At 36.6% G+C, this 19803-nt stretch overlaps 1 protein-coding gene across 4 annotated transcripts in view; it reads right to left on the bottom strand.

The window, feature by feature from the left end:
• LOC127796630 (callose synthase 9) overlaps nt 1–19803 on the bottom strand; it is a 160072-nt gene extending 140269 nt beyond the window's left edge. For 2 of the 4 annotated variants that reach the window (XM_052328872.1, XM_052328874.1), the window contains exons 1-8: nt 19362–19676; nt 9270–9361; nt 6861–7062; nt 5254–5351; nt 4521–4684; nt 4144–4267; nt 3101–3211; nt 2889–3014 (exon numbers count right to left, since the gene is read on the bottom strand). In XM_052328872.1, the coding sequence (XP_052184832.1) occupies nt 2889–3014; nt 3101–3211; nt 4144–4267; nt 4521–4684; nt 5254–5351; nt 6861–7062 (825 nt within the window). In that variant the 5' untranslated portion in view covers nt 9270–9361; nt 19362–19676. Of the gene's footprint in view, nt 1–2888; nt 3015–3100; nt 3212–4143; nt 4268–4520; nt 4685–5253; nt 5352–6860; nt 7063–9269; nt 9362–19361 lie in introns of all 4 variants that reach the window. The other 2 variants (XM_052328870.1, XM_052328873.1) reach the window with 2 other exon arrangements.

Raw genomic sequence — 19803 nt, 5'->3', positions numbered from 1 at the left:
CTAGTTTCACTGGACTAATCAGCAAGGATGGATTTTCAAAGGATACTGCGGTTTTAAGCCCCTTGCTAAGCACTACAGCCCCTGTAACACTGGATGATCTAACTTCCTCTTGGGACATTTTCGCTCAAACTATTGTCTTTTTGCACGTAGCCTAGTTGTGGCTCTGATACCATGAAAGAATAGCAGTAACTAGGCTTTGAAAGTGTAGGGAAAAGACATCTTGCCTCTTCGGATTATCCTCTATTTATAACTTTAGAATTTACAATTTAGGAAAGAATACATAAGGAAAATACATACAAGAAACATCATAATTACAGCTTATATACATTCACTATTATTTTAGATTGATTGCTTTGTTATCTTCCTTGATTACTACCATAGAATAAGTCATTTACAATCTTGCACCACTATGGTCAACCTTTCCATGATAACTATATATTTACAGCTGTAACAACTTTCTTGCATGCTATCTTTACCCGAGATTCCAACGTGGACCTTTTACTAGGAAGAAGGAGCTTCAAGGACAAGTTCAAGTACCATTAGTTAGGTTGGATAAGTTCATCAAATTGTGGTGGTTTAGGTATTAAAATTAAGCTTTTCAACAGAACCCCTCTTGGGAAGAGGCTACGGAGATTTGTCATGCAGAGGGGGTTTATGGAAGAGTACTAGAAAGTAAGTTTCTAGTAGACTGCAATCACTGGTCTACCAAAAGTAGCACTGTAGCAGACCCCTTGGTGTTGTAAAAAGGTATTGTGGAAGTGTTGGAGGAGTCTTTTAGGTTTGTTTCCTTTACTGAGGATGAATGAACCAGGTCAGGCTTTGGCCAACAGCCATAGACAATTTCGCAAGTTATTCAACTTCGCACTCTTAGGGGAGTTAAGAGTACACAAGAGCTTCTATTTAACCTCTCAAGGACCTTGTTCAGAATCCTCTTTTTAGACATAATCTCTACCATATGGACAACATCTCTGGATGCTTTCTAAGATAGTGTGCACTGTCTGTGAGAGATATTTTACCCAGCTACAACTTGAGAATGAGGAAACAAATCATGTTGGGCTGGGCTTTTTGTAAGAGAGAAGCAAAGAGTCTTCTCTCTTCTAATCACTTCAGTGCTCGGTGCCAGTGATGTCTAGATGTCTTCTCTTTACCTCAAATTCATGGATGATGGTTTTTCTGGAGCCTATACTAATCATAGTTTGTGCAGAGAGCCAGAGATTGGAATGTGTCCATTTTGCACTGTGGTCTATGTGGAACAAGAGGGCCTTTGAGGGTTGAGTAATTCCTCAACTTTTTAAGTAAAATATTCCCAATTCCTTTTCTTTGTGGAGGGGCATGAATCTCAACTACGATGATTCTTTGTACATTTTATCTGATAACTTGTGCAGCTTGTAGAAATATAAGCTTATTTATTTTGGGGGGTGTATCCCATTTCTTGGTGGAGTTTTCACTCTTAATGTGATCTTCTTCTCTTTATACATGTTCGTTTATTAAAGAAAAAATGCATGGTAAATTTAAACATCAGCTGCTGTTCAGTTAATCATAAAAAGTCACTTCTAGTATCACTCAACAGTCTTCAAAAGGGCATCCCTAATGCACAAGGCACCTAGCTTTGCAAGGGTCAACGTAAGGTTGTTTCCAAATGTAGCCTTACCTTGCTTTGCAAAGAGGCTATCTCCACAACTCTCCTGACCACATACTCATAAAGAAGCAACCTTACAGTTGCTACCAAGATCACCCTCTTACTCAACATTCTGAAGAAGAAACAAAAAAGATGCAACGCATTTTTAGCTCCAACATCATCTCCATTAGGACCTCCAACAGCAATTGCAACCATTTCATGTTAACTAACAACTCATAAATTTCAATACTAAAAATCAATGATGTGACAGCTCATTTCAGTGTAAATCCAATATAATTATGGTGCTCCATTTTCCCAAAGGGGAAGAATAGAGCTCTATAACCTTTGAAAGCAAAGAATTCCAAAAGAAAACACACATACAGAGATAGAGAGAAGGGAATAAGCATGGAACATATGCTGCCATTCAGTTAGGCGCATGTCTGGCACAGTCATGAAATAATGCTTCCGGTCCTAACCTCCCCTTAGCCATAAGTGTAACTCAAAATCAACTCATTAAAACATTCGACACACACTCAGCAAAAAAAATTTTCAATGTGATATACTGTGTCAAAGAAGCATCACACCAAAGAATCATGAATTACTAAAGGAAATAAGAAGTGTTTTCTAACTCTTTCGTGCCCATTAATGACCAGGAGAAACATAAGCAGAAAGGAGTTTAAGTTCTATCAACATCTAACTAAGCAGATCAAATCTATCAGGAGGTGAATTGCACATTAATTACTTAGAAAAAATAATGAACCTTAATTATTTATGTCTGCACTCAACAAGCCCCTAAGAGCCTAAAAACTTGACAGGAAAGCTTCCATGCAATAGAAATCACAGCCTTAAAAGGTAAATGATCCTCAATAAAAAAAGTTCTACAAGTTCCCAAAAGCAAGACTTAACACATATAACATTTTAGATGTCACTTTTACATCATTTCTACTAAGAAAATTTCAGAGTCACAAATGACATACAGGCTATAGTGGAAGTCCAAACATTAGAAACCTCACATAAGCAGAAATTTTAAGATTTTGAAACTTAAACAAACATTTATTCCAAATAAATGTCTGCATTTTCAGAACAATTACTGAAGGATAAATAAGTTTCATGCCAGAACATAAACATGACAAGGCTGAGTTTCAAAGATTAACAACAAAGGCAATATAACTTCACTAAACAACTATATTACTAAAAAGTTTCAAAAACCAAACAAACACAATTTCTTTTTTCCCATTTGACAAGTACCAATCAAGATGAAGAGATGAACCTGAAACCCAAAAACAAAATGGAGAAAATCAAGCACATCAGCAACCCTTCCAGCAGGTAAAGAAAGACTCTCAGGTAATTTCGACAGGCCTTTGAATTCCTTTAAGGCTGAAACTGCAGCTTGGACCTAAGACAAGTTCCACCAGTAAATAATCACCAAGTTCCACCAGTAAATTGTATACTGAAACAACAACAACCAGAAACAAAATTAACCTCCGGCAAAGACAGAATAGCATTTGTTCTATCAGGGGCATCCAAAGGAATAATGTTGTAAGCAATTAGGTCTTCTGTCATAGCGGCATCTGATTCCATTACCCGCTTCAGCTAAAAAGAGAAAAGGATAAAATAATGAATGAATTAGTAGCTTCTTTCATATTATGAATGACCTTAATAAAAAGACTAATAATGGTCAAACTGAAAAGAGCAACCATTAATAGTACCACATTAATTAAAAAAGAGAGGAAAATAAAATTTTTAAATTTAAGTGGTAGTTATCACATCTCTCTATTAATAAAAAGACTGATAATGGTCAAACTGAAAAGACTAAAACCATGAATAGCACCATGTTAATAAAAGAAGAGGAAAAAATAATATTTTAAATTTAAATGGTATGTATCACGTCTCTCTATTACAGAAGTGCAACTACTTTTGCAGCAAATTACGAGCCATGCATGGCATCTCAGATAGACTATAAATGGCCAAACCAAGGGCCAGCCAAAGAGATCATCTTAATTACGAGGCATGCGTCACTCCAACCTTATTAAGTATAATCTCATTTATGTCTTTCTTGTATGGCTACACATCTACTGTAACATTCTCAAGTCAATAATGCCATATTTTGCATATGTTAGAAGTATAAAACTAAAAAAGTGATAGTAAAATCTTTTCAATCAAACAGATTAGCCCCCCCCCCCCCCCCCCCCCCCAAAAAAAAAAAAAGTCTTTCTCTCAATAATATTACAGAAAAAGATAATCTAATTTAAGAGTTGGAATTATCTATAAAAAAGTGACAAAATACATATAATTTTGGTAGTTTTGTTTTAACAGAATAAGCATTATAAAAAGCAATTCAAATGTGAATAAAAAATGTCTATCAGATGAAGTTAATTCTTCTACATTATGATTTCTTATTTTAACCCTTACATCATTAGTCTACAAACATAATCTCTGTACATTGTTCAAAGTTCAAAGCAATATTTCTATTTCCAACCCCAAATTGAAATAAGAAAACACATTTCAAGAATCACAGATCAAACCTCATCAGGAATTAATCTTTTTGCATCTTCCGGAGAAACCTCCTTAGTCAGCTCTTCCAACACTGTCCCAAGAACTTTGAGGGTCGCAAAAACTCTTTTCCTTTTCACAGTTTTACGCTCTAACCTAATTATTGACAAGACATCACAAATCAATAATATGTATTGAACAGGAAGTGCATGGAGCACCAAAAGTGGAATTTCAAAAGAAAAGACAACCGTGGAGAAAATGGGGGACAGAGGAAGGGAGATAGAGAGAAACTATATGAATGAACACTTTATAATAAAAAAAAGGGAGCGACATAAAAACAGTAGAATGGAAAAAGTTTGCTTGAATGTCCCAGATAAATATAATATAGACTCCTAGGGCAGAAACATACTCTCCAAGGTTACCACTGAAAGCACCCGACTCCCTCAACTGCATTTCCTCTTCCCGTAGCTTGTCCACATTATGCTTCTCCCTATAATGCTTATAAAATTCCTGTAAGCGAGTAATGTCTTGGCTTCTGTCTATGATCCCACCCTCTCGCTTTGCAAGTTTTTGCTGGAGAGTTCATAACAATAATGAGAAAAAATAGACGCATGAGATGGTCAAATAAAGCAAACAAACAAAAAAAAAAAAGTCTCAACAGAAAAATAGAACTTCAAGTCAGAATCAGACAAGTTGCACGTTTATTTATATTAATTAAAAAAATCACAATAAACGTAATAAAGCTCCAATGTGCAAATAATTTATTTTATGGCCAGTTATACATAAATCTCTGGCATCCTAGAAAATGAGATGCAATATTCAAAATGCTAAATAACATCACAACAACAAATCTCTCACGCCATATGGCACCCAATGCTCAATGCATAGATAAAACCAAGAAAATGCACAAGTTGGACGTCACCAACTGATATTTGTAATAGTTGCACAAGCCCACTACCGAATAATTGCCTAAGCAGCATTCACAGTGAATATTGAGAAGAGCACTATAACTTATATATCTTATAGAAGCACAAGTAAATACACAAATCAGGACGCTGCTTCCATTTCTTCCTACATGATGCATGTACTCAAATTCTAGAAGGCACAAAATGATATGCAATAGCTCCTCAATTTTAATTTACCTTTATAACAGACATCAAGCCAGTCTTGAACTGTAGAACACCCCTCCCCTCACTATTTGGGTCCAAATTCTGAGCCAAAGAATAAGCATACTCGCATACTGCAGTCAAGTAAAAAGAAAAAAGTAACTTCAGGAAAAATAAAAGCTTCAATCAAATAAATCAAAAGATCAACCAAGAATAATATAACATACACATAACGCAGTTTATACAGCAAAAAAAGTGACAGCCACAAGTTTCAAAATAGGGGCATGCATAATTTAACCATTAAAGTTCAGTTTACGTTTTGTTTTAAAAGCAATTTGGTTCATAAATTTTGAAAAAAAACAGTTCATTTGGTTTCAGCTTCTGTCACAAAAAGTCGAAGCCAAACCATAACATTTATTATACACAATATATATATATAATATTTACCTAAAAATATATGTTGTAGCAAAATATTTTAATGATAAATTTTTACCTAATCTTAAAAAAATTGTACAAACATTTTGCATAAACAGATTATTCAAACAATTTTTTTTATTATAAGTTTTTAACTTTCATAATACTTTATATAAAAACTAATATTCTTAATTCCTAAAATAGACTTAAGCAATACAACAAAAAAACTTCCAAAATCAAAATCCGTAATTGCACACAGCAGGTAGGGGCACAGATTATGCCATAAACCCTCCATATAATAAAAAAATAAAAAATAAAAACCTCCCTTAGAAATTTATTTGATTCTTTGTTTCTTTTTTACTCACTTCTTTCTATATAATTATTTCAACATTAGAGTTATGAGTTGATCTAAAGAAAAAAAAAAAACTTAAAGATCTATTAATACATTGTTATTATTACACGTTATTATTTGAACATTGTTAAAGCAACTTTGTGTTTCTCCTTATGTGATGAGATATTCGGAATTTTGAATATGTATGTTGTGATGTATCTTGTTATTGCATTGGTCGTTATATGGCCATCTGTCATATATATTTTTATGTTATAATTTCTTTTTAGTTTGCATTAAAGGTAAAAAAGTATATAAATTTTTTGAACAACATACGATCGTTTGAACCATACCAAACAATAATATATGGCTTGGTTTGACTACTAAAAACAGTTTGGTGGTTCATCTATCCATCCAAGATATTTAAAAAAGAAAGAAAGAAAGAAACAACAACGGCAGATGCTTTATCCATTGAGTATCAACCCCGAGCAAGGAATTCAGCACTGCAGACAAATTCATATCTAATAGTGTTTAACAAATTCAAGCTTGGATCTACTTTTTCACGAGTAAACAGATTTCATTTAATGTAAGTTAATATCAACAACTTTTACCTAATGGGAATAAGGCTTGTGATTGTTGTTGTACCTACATTTTTGCACTTGGAACACATGCATACACACAAAAGATTCTCCACACAGAGACAGGGGCATCTGACACCTAAGCAGAAACACTCCCATCTGATACATCTCACTCCCTTTTTTCTTCACTAGGTTATTCCACTCCTATTTTTGACAATCAACATTTCCAACCATAAAGAGAGTGAATACAGATGTCTGCATGATAGGAAGAACACTTGGTCACAAAGCTAACAAGAATCAAAAAGAAGGCAGGAAAAACATACAGATTCTGGAGACATTTGGATCATCATCTTGAATTTCATCAGCTGCTCTTAAAATTGCATCTATGTCTCTATTCTTAGCAAGAGAAGATGGAACATTTCCAGCAATGCCACCTACAGGACGCCCATATGCATCAATCCCTGTCCTCTCCCTCCTTAACGCAGCACGTACCAACCTCTCCCATAAATCCTCTACTTGAGACATCTACATAGAAATTAAAACAGGAATTAAGAATTGAGTAATCATGATTCGAACAGACAAAGATGGACTGATGTTAGAGAACAAAAGGAGTAAGTATAACACAAAGACTAGAAGCAAAAAAAAATAAGTCAAGATAACAGGAAAAAAACACATAAGGACTTGCAGTGAAACAGAACAACATTTGTTTCAACTAAAGCTCTACATGGAAACATCAACAAGTTCCAAAAACTAAGCAGCTCAGCATTTTTGCAGTTAAAAGAATTCTGATCACACATTATGACCTACAAATTAAACTAACGATTCAACTAAGAAGGGTCCAAATCTTGAATTAGCAGATCTAACTAATAGGCTGAAAAGGAAGCTAATATTAAGTTTTAAACTTAATCAATAAAAATAGAAAAGAACTTTAACATTCACCTATAAAGGTTCATTAATATTTTGCAGCAATATTTATTACTTTCAAATATTTTAGTTTTATCAAACACTCTAATTTGACCTACCCTTAATCCTTATCTCTTTGCCCTGGCAATGAATGAACTGCCTAAACATATCCAGGAAAAGGAACCATGGTGCATGCCATTTGCAAATGAATATTGTCTTGATGAGACAAAAGAAGGCATAAGAGCTAAGCTCAAGAACCAAGATATGGAGGAGCATTTTAAAATCTAGAGGTTTTAATTTAGCATATTGTAAGTTTAGTAAAAATACAAAAGTAGATGTTACGGTAAGATCTAAAGATCAAGTCATCCCAACAAAAGATCTGTCCAAATTTCTTGGATCAATCATCCAAAAAGATAGGCAGATTAATGAAATTAAGACAAAATGATCAAAATGGAAAATGCATCCGATGTTTCATGTGATAACAAGATTCTGTTAGAGCTAAAAGAAAAACTTTATAAGACAATTAAAAGACCAACTTGTTGTAAGGCCCAAAAAGTTAGGCAATAAAACGCCAACATGTGCAAAACATGAGCACAACAGAGAAGAGGATGTTACAATAGATGCGACTCGTAAAAAAAAAGGTAAAACGAAAAATGAATAATGAGGCCCCGAGCTCGGATAAAGGAGGAGGGTTGTATTAGGTAGCCGACAGCCAACGTAAAACCTAGTCGAATCCAAAACATGAACTCTAGACAAACTATGAAAAACCGTTGGGGCGTAACCCTTCATAGCGACGTGCTACACTGCCCGCGTGTAGTGTCAAGTGAGCTAGGGTTGCTACATCAGCGCCTGGATGTAGTGACAAACGAGCAAGGGTCCCCGCATTTGCTTGGACGGATGTGAGTAAAGAAGCTAGTCCAAAATCAAATTCAAAGTCAAAGACAAAACCAAAACCAAAACCATAGATTAAGGATTGGGTCATGGAACATAGGAACATTAACAAGAAAAGCTATGAAAGTGGTAGATGTGATGATTAGGAGAAAGATTAATATTAAGTGCCTCTAAGAGACGAGATGGGTAGGAAAAAAGCCAAAACTTTATCAGAAACTGGATATAAAATATGGTATACAGGAAATGATCAAGCGAAAAATGGAGTGGGGATTATTATGGATAAAAGCTTAGTAGATGAGGCAGTGGATGTAAAGAGAATAGGGGATAGGATTATTATGGTAAAGGTTGGTCTAGGAAGAATGACTATGAATATCTTTAGTACATATACACCACAAGTGGAGTTAGGTGAGGAGATAAAAGCAAAATTCTGGGAGAACCTAGAAAGACTCATGCAAATGATACAAAGATGAGAGAAAGTGATTATAGGAGGTGACTTAAATGGTCACATGGGTAGAGACGAAAACGACTATAGAGAGGTACATGGAGGGTATGGATTCGGTGAAATTAATAATGAGGGTAAGTCTATTCTAGATTTTGCTATAGCATATGGGCTCATCATAACCAATACTAGGTTCAAAAAACGGGACGAACACTTAATCACATACAAAAATATGGCATCAAGCACCCAAATAGATTACTTCCTCACGAGACAAGAGGATCAGTTATGTTGTAAGGATTGTAAGGTGATACTGGGAGAGTGTTTGACTACTCAACATAAACTTTTGATACTTGACGTCCAAATAAGAAACTGAAAGAGAAAAAATCACATAAAACAAAATTTAAAAATTAGGTGGTGGGATTTAAAAGGGGAGAAATAACTAATCTTCAAAGAAAAAATAAGGGGTATAAGGGAATGGAATGGAGAAGGACAAACAAACCAAATGTGGAGGGAAATGGCTACTGCCCTGAGAAGTACGGCAAAGGTAGTCCTTAGAAAGACAAATGGTCGAGCCCCAAGCCTTAAGGAATCCTGGTGGTAGAATGAAGAGGTACAATTGAAAATTAGAAATAAGAAAACTTGCTATAAGGCTGTATATCAGTGCAATAATAAAGAAAATCTAAACAATTATAAAGAAACGAAAAATGCAACAAAAAGAGCTATTAGTGAAGCAAGGTCAAAAGCATAAGAGAATCTATATAAACGACTTAATACAAAAGATGGAGAAATGGATATATATATAAATTAGCTAAAGCAAGAGAAAGAAAAACAAGGAATCTAAACCAAGTGAAATGCATAAAAAAAGAAAACCAAAATGTATTAATGAATGAGAGAGCGATTAAGGAGAGATGGAAGGAGTATTTCACAAAATTATTCAATGATGGTGGGGACACAAGAGTTAGGTTGGGATATCTTAGTAACTCCGAAGGGAACGTGAGCTATACATTTTATCGATGCATAAGTCCAAATGAAATCAGGCAAACATTAAAAAAGATGAAAAATAATAAGGCGGTGGGACCGAACAATATACCAATAGAAGCATGGAAATGCATGGGAGAAGAGAGCATCTCCTGACTAACGAAATTATTTAACACGATCCTTAAATCAAAAAAAGATGCAAGGTGAGTGGAGGAAGAGTACTTTGGTTCCTATATACAAGAACAAAGGAGATGTTCAAAACTGTGAAAATTACAGAGGAATTAAGTTAATGAGTCATACCATGAAACTCTGGGAGAGAGTAATAGAGCAGAGGCTCAAAAAAGAAATAGACGTCTCGAAAAATCAGTTTGGTTTCATGACTGGTAGGTCAACAACGGAAGCTATATACCTAATGAGACTTAATGGAAAGGTATCGAGATCATCAGAAGGACCTGCATATAGTATTTATAGATCTAAAAAATGCCTATGATAGGGTCCCTAGAGAAGTATTATGGAGGGCTTTAGAGAAAAAATGAGTCTGAATAGACTATATACAAGCTCTTAATGACATGTATCACGGTGCAGAGACAAGGGTCAGAACATGCGGAGGGGATACTGAATCGTTTAAAATTACAATGGGACTGCATTAAGGTTCTGCACTAAGTCCATACTTATTTGCTTTAGTAATGGATGAACTCACTAAACACTCAGACACAGGTGCCATGGTGTATGCTATTTGCAGATGACATAGTGTTGGTGGATGAAACAAAAGAGGGAGTGAACACTAAGCTTGAGTTGTGGAGAAACAACTTAGAATCTAAGATATTTAAATTAAGTAGAAAGAAAACAAAATATATAGAATGTAAATTTAGTAAGAATGCAAGAGTGAATGATGTTATAGTAAAATTGGAAAACCAAATCTTACAAAGAAAAGACCATTTTCGATATTTGGGATCAGTGATTCAAAAAGATGGAGAAATTCACGAGGATATCACGCATAGAATTAAGGCAGGTTGGCTAAAATGGAGAAATGCATCGAGGGTGTTATGTGATGGTAAAATCCCATTAAAATTGAAAGGAAAATTCTATAGGACAGCTATAAGACCAGTCTTGTGTAATGATCCTAGGGTTTAGCCTAGGATTAGAATGGAAATCGGAAGGATCCGATACCATTGAAGTTAAGAATAGAATGTAGAGAAGGGAAATTGAAGAAGAATGGGGGAGAAAATTAGAGAGAATTGAGGGAGAATGGCAGAAGAACGAGGGAGAGAGATTAGAGAGAAATTGTAGAGAGAAATATTGGAATTTCAAATATCATTCAACATGTAAAACCCATCCATTTACAGCAACCTTATATAGGCATATTTGTCTCCTAACAGCCTTGCACATGCAGCCATGTGCACCTAACTAATTGCTAAAATATCCAAAACAAACTATTCTACCCTATTACAATAATACCCTTTATTGCTCATAGGGTCATGACATCTTGTTGTATGACTCAGAATGTTGGGCAGTCAAATACCAGCATGAGCAAAAGACGAGCGTAGCGGAGATGAGGATGCTAAAATGGATGTGCAGCCATACAAGAAAAGATTAAATTAGAAATGAGATTATTCGTAATAAGGTATGAGTAGTGCCAATAAAGGAGAAGATAAGAGGAGACTAGACTAAGATGGTTTGGTCATGTGAGAAGGAGACCAAGAGACGCTCATGTGAGGAGAGTTGATGAAATGAAACAATTAATCAAAAAAAGAGGTAAAGGCAGACCCAAGAAGACTTTGGAAAAGACATTAAAGTTTGATATGAAGTGTATGGGTCTAAATGAAGATATGACAAAAGACAAAAATACATGGAAGCATAGAATTCATGTAGCTGACCCCACATAGTGGGATAAAAGCTGGATATGTTGTTGTTTTTAAAAACGAATAATGAGGTAAAAGTGGCTCTTATTAAGATAAGATGCACGAGACACAATTAAGATGGTTTAGTCATACAATGAGACGATCAATAAAGGCTCCTATGAGGAGAGTTGATGAAATGGAACAACTCCTTAAAAAAAACAAGGTAGAGAACAACAAAAACTTGATAGGATACTAATAAATCTTACAGTTGTACTCTCGTTGTTTGTTATAATATGCTAGTTTTTGGTTAGTTGTACAGTTAGTTAGAGCAAGGGTTATCCCATGTATTTGCTTCTGTATTTAAACTCTTGCTGCAAGGCAGCTTATTCATAATAGACAGATATCGAGGTATTCTTTTTCCTCTCTGTCTTGATATGGTATCAGAGCTTAATAGCTCACTTCCATTGTCTCCAATACGTTGTGTCGCTTTCATTTCTCTCTTGCTGTCTTTTCCCTGGCAATCTCATCATTTGGACAAATCAGGTTTCCTGATTGATTTTCTGGTATTTGTCCAAACTTGTATTGTTTCTTAATTCTTTCTTATGGCGGCGATCGCTCCTGACTCGTCTTCTTCATCGATGAGCAATTACGCCATCGATGATGGATCTAGTCCCTATTTTCTTCATCATTCAGTCAGCCCTGGGCTTATTCTCGTCTCTCAACCGTTAACTGGAGACAACTATGCATCATGGAGTCATGCGATGGTGATCGCTCTGTCCGTGAAGAACAAGCTAGGGTTTATCAACGGTTCAATTGCACAACCTACAGGTGATATCTCTCTTATTAAACAACATTGTTATCTCTTGGATCCTTAATTTTGTCTCCAAGGAAATTTCTACAAGCATTGTATACTCGGAATCTACATATGATATATGAACTAACCTTAAAGAAAGGTATCAAATAATAATTATTCTATTAAACTCATACATTAATTGATTAATTTTTAAGTCACAACAAATATATTATTAACACAATATTAATAAATGAAATATAGATTGGAATTATTAAACGATTTTAAGTATTACAAATATATTATTAACACAATATTAACAAATATATTATATATTTTATTTTAAGTATAAAATATGTTTGTACGGGGTTATAAAAGGAAAATGAGTGTTTTAGTCTTTTTATTTGTTAAAAACATTCCCAAATCCATGGGAAACTTGAATTCTCAACCCCCACCATGAAAATATTTTTGTGGGAAAGTTGTTTAAAAATCATATACAGGAATCCTATTTCTGATTCTTTTTATGAAAAAGTTGTACCAAATATTGAAATATAGATTCCCAACCTAACATTCTCATAAATCTTAAATTTTATTTGGTACCAAACGCCCCCTTAGTGCTTTGCTTCCAATTATTTGTGTATTGAAGAGGGAAGAACGAATAAGGTCGATAGCTCGTGCTCGCTGCCTCTCATTACTTGAGCCTCTGGTCACCAGCTTTAGAAAAGAAAGTCATCGCCTATTTGAAGTCTCTTGTCGTCGCCCTTTTCACTATCTCATTGCGGCTTTTTTCACCGTCTCTCATTGTTGTCCTTTTTGAAACTTGTCGCTACAAGGCTGTCGCATACTACTGTTGCCACACAACCTCTTCTTGGTGATTTTTTTTTTAAATACCATGTCAATATTTTTTTTATGAAATAGGTTATTATTGAGTTTTTGTCTATTATTTATTTTTTATGTCTATATGCATGCTGCTATTTGTTGTTGAGTTTTTATCTGTTGTTATTAGCTTGGGCTCGACCGAGCTCGAGCTCGAGTCTATGCTCAAATTTGTTGAGCCGTTATTTGTTATCGAGTTTTTATCCATTGTTATTAGCTTGGCCTCGCCCGAGTCCGAACTCAAACTCGAGCCTATGCTTAGATTTGTCGAGCTGAGCCGCGCTTAGCGGCTCGATTGTGACCCTATGATGCTGGTCAACCTCGGGCCGCGTCTCGTCTGACGAGCAACCAGTTATAATAATTTTTCTTCTCCGCGTCGCAGAGAAACAGGTTTCCTTAATTTGGATTCTGTTTAGACCGGCTATAGACTGTAAAACCGGTACCCTGCCTTACCCCTCAACTTCGATTTCACGCTAAATTCGTCTCCCCCCCCCCCCCCCCAAAAAAAAAAAAAAAATTTCAAAGCCTTTTGGCCAAGTAAAGTTCTCTTCTCTGATTGATTCCTGCAGATTCAACCTTTTTCTCCACATATCCAAATTCCTTTCTAGGGTTTTATAAGTTGATCTCTCTCGCTCTCTCTCTCGACTCATCACGCACGCATTTTAACTGAATTGCCTTCCATCTGAAAAAATATATTCGAGTCCAGTTTCGGGCGCCTGATCTCCGATTCGCGGTAAGTATGTATTTATGTGTCTCTCGCTGTACTCTTTTGTCATGTATGATATACGATTGGTTTTTGCTGCTTAACTTTGTGGGCGTGGGGTTATGCAATCTGTTAATCTTCTTAAGTGGGTAGCGAAGATTTGACAACGGCTTTCTTTGGTTGGAAAGAAAACTGAGGAATTAAAATGGGCGGGAAGAATAATTTCAATTCTGGCCGTGCGATGGAGTAAAATTCACACTAATTTCTGCTCGATGAAAGTATCCGTGTATGTTCCAGCAGAAAAAAAAAAAAGAGAAAAAAAGGGAAAGACAAAAAGCATAAAATACTCCTCTGCAATTTAGAGCGTCTACAACAATTGCATATCAAGCTTAAATCCCACTACGTGGTGCCAGTTACATGAATTTTAGTTCACCAGTTATTTCTGTTTATGGTTTTATTCTCTGTAAGACTCGTACAACTCATGCCACGGTATCTATCAAGACAGAGAGGGAAAAGAATACATAATAGACAGATATCTGTCTATTATGAATAAGCTGCCTTGCAGCAAGAGTTTAAATACAGAAGCAAATACATGGGATAACCCCTGCTCTAACTAACTGTACAACCAACTAAAAACTAACATATCATAACAAACAACGAGAGTACAACTGTAAGATTTATTACTCCCCCTCAAGATGGACCATGGATGTTAAGAATGGCCATCTTGGCTAGCAAAGGAAAAAATTGAGCTGCTGGCAGTGGCTTAGTAAGCACATCAGCTAATTGGTGCTGAGTGCGCATAGGAAGCAGCTTAATAAGGCTGGCAACAATCTTCTCGCGAACAAATTGGCAGTCCAACTCAATGTGCTTCATGCGCTCACGAAACACTGGATTAGTTGCAATATGGATTGCTGCTTGATTGTCACAGAATAGTAGAGCAGGGCCACGTAAGTTTACTAGCAGTAGCTGCAAGAGCCCAGTATTCAGCCTCAGCTGAGGAACAAGAAACGGTGCTTTGCTTCTTAGCTTTCCAAGAGACCAAAGAATCACCAAGGAAAATACAGAAACCAGTAGTAGACTTCTTTGAGTCTAAACATGACCCCCAATCAGTATCAGAAAAAAACTCGAAGCTAAAGAGAAGAAGAAGCTGAGAAAACCAAACCTTGACCTGGAGCTGCCTTAATATACTATAGAATATGATGAGCAATATCTAAATGAGGCTGACGAGGCTAAGCCACAAATTGGCTGAGCTTATGTACAACAAAAGTAATATCAGGCCTAGATATAGTAAGATAAGAGTAGCCTACCAATGAGTTGCCTATATACAGATGGCTCTGCCAATATATCGTCCTCAAAGGAACACAACTTGGAATTAGGTATCATAGGTAAAGAGGTTGGTTTGCAAGCTAGAAAACCTGTATCCTCAAGTAGTTGGAGAGTATAATGCCTCTGAGATAGAAATATACTTTTAGAAGATTGAGCAATCTCCAATCCGAGAAAATACTTCAACCGGCCAAGATCTTTCAATTTAAATTGATTATGAAGAAACCCCTTAAGATTGTTTATGGATGCAACATTAGGACCGATGATAATGATATCATCAACATAGTAAAGGAGGGCTACAAAAGAACTACCAGTGCCTGAAAAGAGAATAATATGATTGAGACTGATGAAAGCCATGTTGAACAAGAACACTAGAAAATTTTGAGAACCATTGCCTAGAAGCCTATTTTAAACCATAGATTGACTTGTGCAATTTACATACTAACCTCTCCCCCTTAGATAAAACACATATTTGGGGCTGATATCCAAGTGGAAGATCCTTGTACACCTCCTCAAATAGATCACCATTAAGGAATGCGTTGTTGACATCAAGTTGAACAAGGGACCACTTGTGAATAGCAGCTAGGGCAAGTAAGACCTTGATTGTAACCAACTTTGCAACCGGGGAAAAAGTATCAAAGAAATCCAAACCCTCTTGTTGAGTGTATCCTTTAGCCACTAAATGAGCTTTGTAACGTTCTATAGTCCCATCAGCTTTGTATTTAACCTTGTATACCCACTTACAACCTATAGAATGTTTGGTAAGAGGAAGGGTGGTGACAGACTGTTACATTCCTAGGGTTAGCTAGGATTGTGATAGTAATTAGGAGAGAAATCAAAATTGAAGGAGGGGGGAAATCAGTAGAAAGAGGCAGAGGAATTAGAGAAAAAATGAGAGGGAGATTGGAGAGTAATCTTAGAGAGAGAAATGAGAGTTTCATTCATTCAATTCAAGCATATGCCATCTAATTACAATCGCCCTTTATATAGGCATATCAGATTGCATAACCAACCACCCTCATGCTTCTAACTAATTGCTAAAATATCTCCTAATAAGTCTATTACTACATTACCCCTTTAATGCTCTTTGGGTCATGACACATACCAAGTCTGATTTTGTTGCATGGCTTCTAGTTTAGCATCCACAGCAACCCTCCAACGAGGATATTGGATAGCCTGATGATAGTGTTGGGGTTCAAATGTAGAGGATACTGTGAGAAGAAAGGAACTGTGGGAGGCAGAAAGTTTTTTATAAGAAAGATAATTATCCAAAGGATAAGATGTACTAGCAGGAAGTGATGGTCTGCTAGCTAAAAGGTTACAATGAAAATCTTGAAGGAGGTTTATGAACTCTAGTTGACCTACGGACAGGATTATAAGGCACATGAGAAGGGTCAAGTGTAGAAGGACCTCCAGGTAGATCAAAATGAGGCATAGAATTAGGATTGTTAGATGGAACATTATGCATATCAGACAAGTCATTAGGCTGTAAAGAAGAACATGATATATCAAGTGTTGGCTTGGGCAAGACCAAAACAGGAAATGGATCCAACAACTCATCAGAAGTGGTAACAAAATGGAAAGGAAATACATGTTCATGAAAAACAACATCATGAGAAATGAACATGCTCTTAGTCCCAATATCATATAGTTTGTAACCTTTCACACCTGGAGGATACCCAATAAAAACACAAGCTGTTGCTCGAGGATGAAATTTATTCCTGTGAGAAGGTAATGTGGATGCAAAAGACAAGCAACCAACCCTAAAAGAAGTATAATCCACAGGAGTATGTTGGAACCAAGTACTAATATGACCCAAGAATCACTTAATGTTCTCACCGAAACCAATCACAATACAAGATTAAAACAGAAAGTAAACAATCAAATGAATTGAAAAGAGAAACAAGAAACCAAACTACAATGCAGCACACTCGATTTACCCTGGTTCATGCCATAGAAATGGCACTACATCCAGCACTCCAAGAAGAGAACAATCCACTAAGAAATTAGGAAATTAGTACAAGAATCCCTCTCACTCACCTTCTCTTATCTCTCGAATACAATCCTCTCTTGAAGACTCTAAGAACTATTCTATCACAACTCTCTCTCTTCTCATTGCATTCGAACACAAGAGAATGAAATGAAGCAAATGACTGATGATTAGTTTTTGGCCTCCGCACCCTTCTATTTATAAACTAGAGAGGCGGATATTCCTAAGGGAAAATAACCGACTATTACAAAGTCTAAACTACCCCTATTAATTACAGTTTATTATATTTAAGTCCTGCAATTCTAACTGCCACTTGATCATCTTTATTTTTTTCTCTAATTTCTTCTTAGACTTCCAGCCCTACAACTTGGGCAAAACATCACAAAGTATGATACAGTAGCTGATAGAGAGATTGATAATGTAGAACAGAAGCTGGAGTTCTATTGATCAGAAAAGCTTCAGTAAGAACACACTCCCCCCAGAACTTAATAGGAACTTGAGATTGAAAGAATAAGACCCTAGCCACATTAAGAAGATGTTGGTGTTTACGCTCTACAATTGAGTTTTGTTCTGGCATTTTAACACAAGAGAATTGGTGGAGAACCCCTTTAGATGCAAAGAATTCAGTGAATAATAACTCGGGAGCATTATCTGACCTAAATTTCTTGATCACAGTGTTGAATTGAGTTTCAATCATAGTGAAAAATTTAGGAATGATAACCTTAGCCTTAGATTTTTGCCACATAAAAAACACCCAAGTAAACCATGTGCAATCATCAACCAAAGTAAGAAAGTATCTATGTCCAGCATGAGTTGGAACATGATATGGTCCCCAAGTGTCACAATGAACAAGGTCCAACGCATGTTGAGACAAGTGATTATTTGACAGAAAAGACAACCTCCTCTATTTAGCTAAAGGGCACACTGAACAAGGCACATGTGTGGCATTTTTATTAACAACATGGAATTTCAACAAATCATTCAGCTTGTCCAATTTCTCAAAAGAAAGATGACCTAGTCTACTATGCCAGGTATGTCTACTAACTACATTAGCTACTGTAGTAGTAGGATTACACAATCTACTAACAGGCTGAGTACCAGATGTACATGAATTAGCATCAAATGTACATGAACCAACATCAATGACATACAAGCCATTAATGTGATCACCCTTGCCAATCATCCTCGAATGACACACATCCTGTATAACATAGGTACGAGATAAGAAACAGAGGCATAAAGAGGATTTCTCTGCTAATGCACTCACAGATGGCAGATTAAATTTGAATTGAGGCACATATAGCACATTCAGTAGTACTATATGGGGAGATAACTTTACAGTTCCAATCAAGGACACATAAATTCGACTATGGTCAGGTAGTGTCACATATGCATGTTGAATAGGTCTCAACTGAATAAAAGATGACTTATCATAACATATATGACTTGTAACCCCTGAGTCCACTATCCAAAATCTAGAACAACTTAATTTGGGACTAATTGAAATTGAAAGGCATGTACCTGATGCCTGATTAGGTGATGTATCTACCTCTGCACTTGTCTTAACAGTAGATAAGTGAGAGCTTAACATAGTCAGGAGATGCCGGTATCGTGTGTGGTTCAAAGATTGCATAAAATCTCCCACATTAATATGTTGAGATCATACAATTAAATTAATACTTTTTGATGTTCCTGCTTGTAGGGTAAGCAAACCTGTTCCTATATAAATCCTAAAACTCAAACTTAAACTCAATTCACTTTAAATTGATATATAAATCCTATCCTTTATCATATCATGTATTGAAAATTTCAAATATTAATTTATTGGAAGCATCATGAACATCAAGAGAACATAATCAATCCCATTGAAATCACTATAACTATCATATCTGCTCAAATTGGCACAATTCCAATATCAAACGGAAATCAGATCTCAGAAAACAAAGATTAAAACGGAAGAGCGTTAATCCAGCACAAATACCAAATACATTATACAGGATCTATAACCAAATTTATATGGATTTGGATTTACGAACAGATTCAGGGGCTCTGTTCGTCAATCCAAATCAAAGCAGAAGCTTGAGGCTAACCTTTTTTGAGGGCGAAGGCGAGAGCGATTGAGGGCGAGCGAGAGCGAGACCGAGACGAAGAGGGCGAGAGCGAGCAGCGAGGGCGAGGGCGAGGGAGGCAGCGGCGAGAGCGAGGTCGAGTGAGCGGGCGAGAGCGAGGTCGAGTGAGCGGGCGAGAGCGACACAGCGAGGCCCGAGCGAGAGCGATTGAGGGCGAGCGAGAGCAAGGCCGAGAAAGACAGAGACGAAGAGGGCGAGAGCGAGCAGCGAGGGCGAAGGCGAGGGCGAGAGCGAGCACCAAGGGCGAGGGAGGCAGCGGCGAGAGCGAGGTCGAGTGAGCGGGCGAGAGCGACACAGCGAGGCCCGAGCGAGAGCGATTGAGGGCGAGCGAGAGCAAGGCCGAGAAAGACAGAGACGAAGAGGGCGAGAGCGAGCAGCGAGGGCGAAGGCGAGGGCGAGAGCG

This window comes from Diospyros lotus, chromosome 3 (genome assembly GCF_014633365.1).
Source record: "Diospyros lotus cultivar Yz01 chromosome 3, ASM1463336v1, whole genome shotgun sequence".
NCBI lineage: Eukaryota > Viridiplantae > Streptophyta > Magnoliopsida > Ericales > Ebenaceae > Diospyros > Diospyros lotus.
The sequence above is the reverse complement of the archived record's forward strand: the minus strand, read 5'-3'. Positions and strand labels throughout refer to the sequence as shown.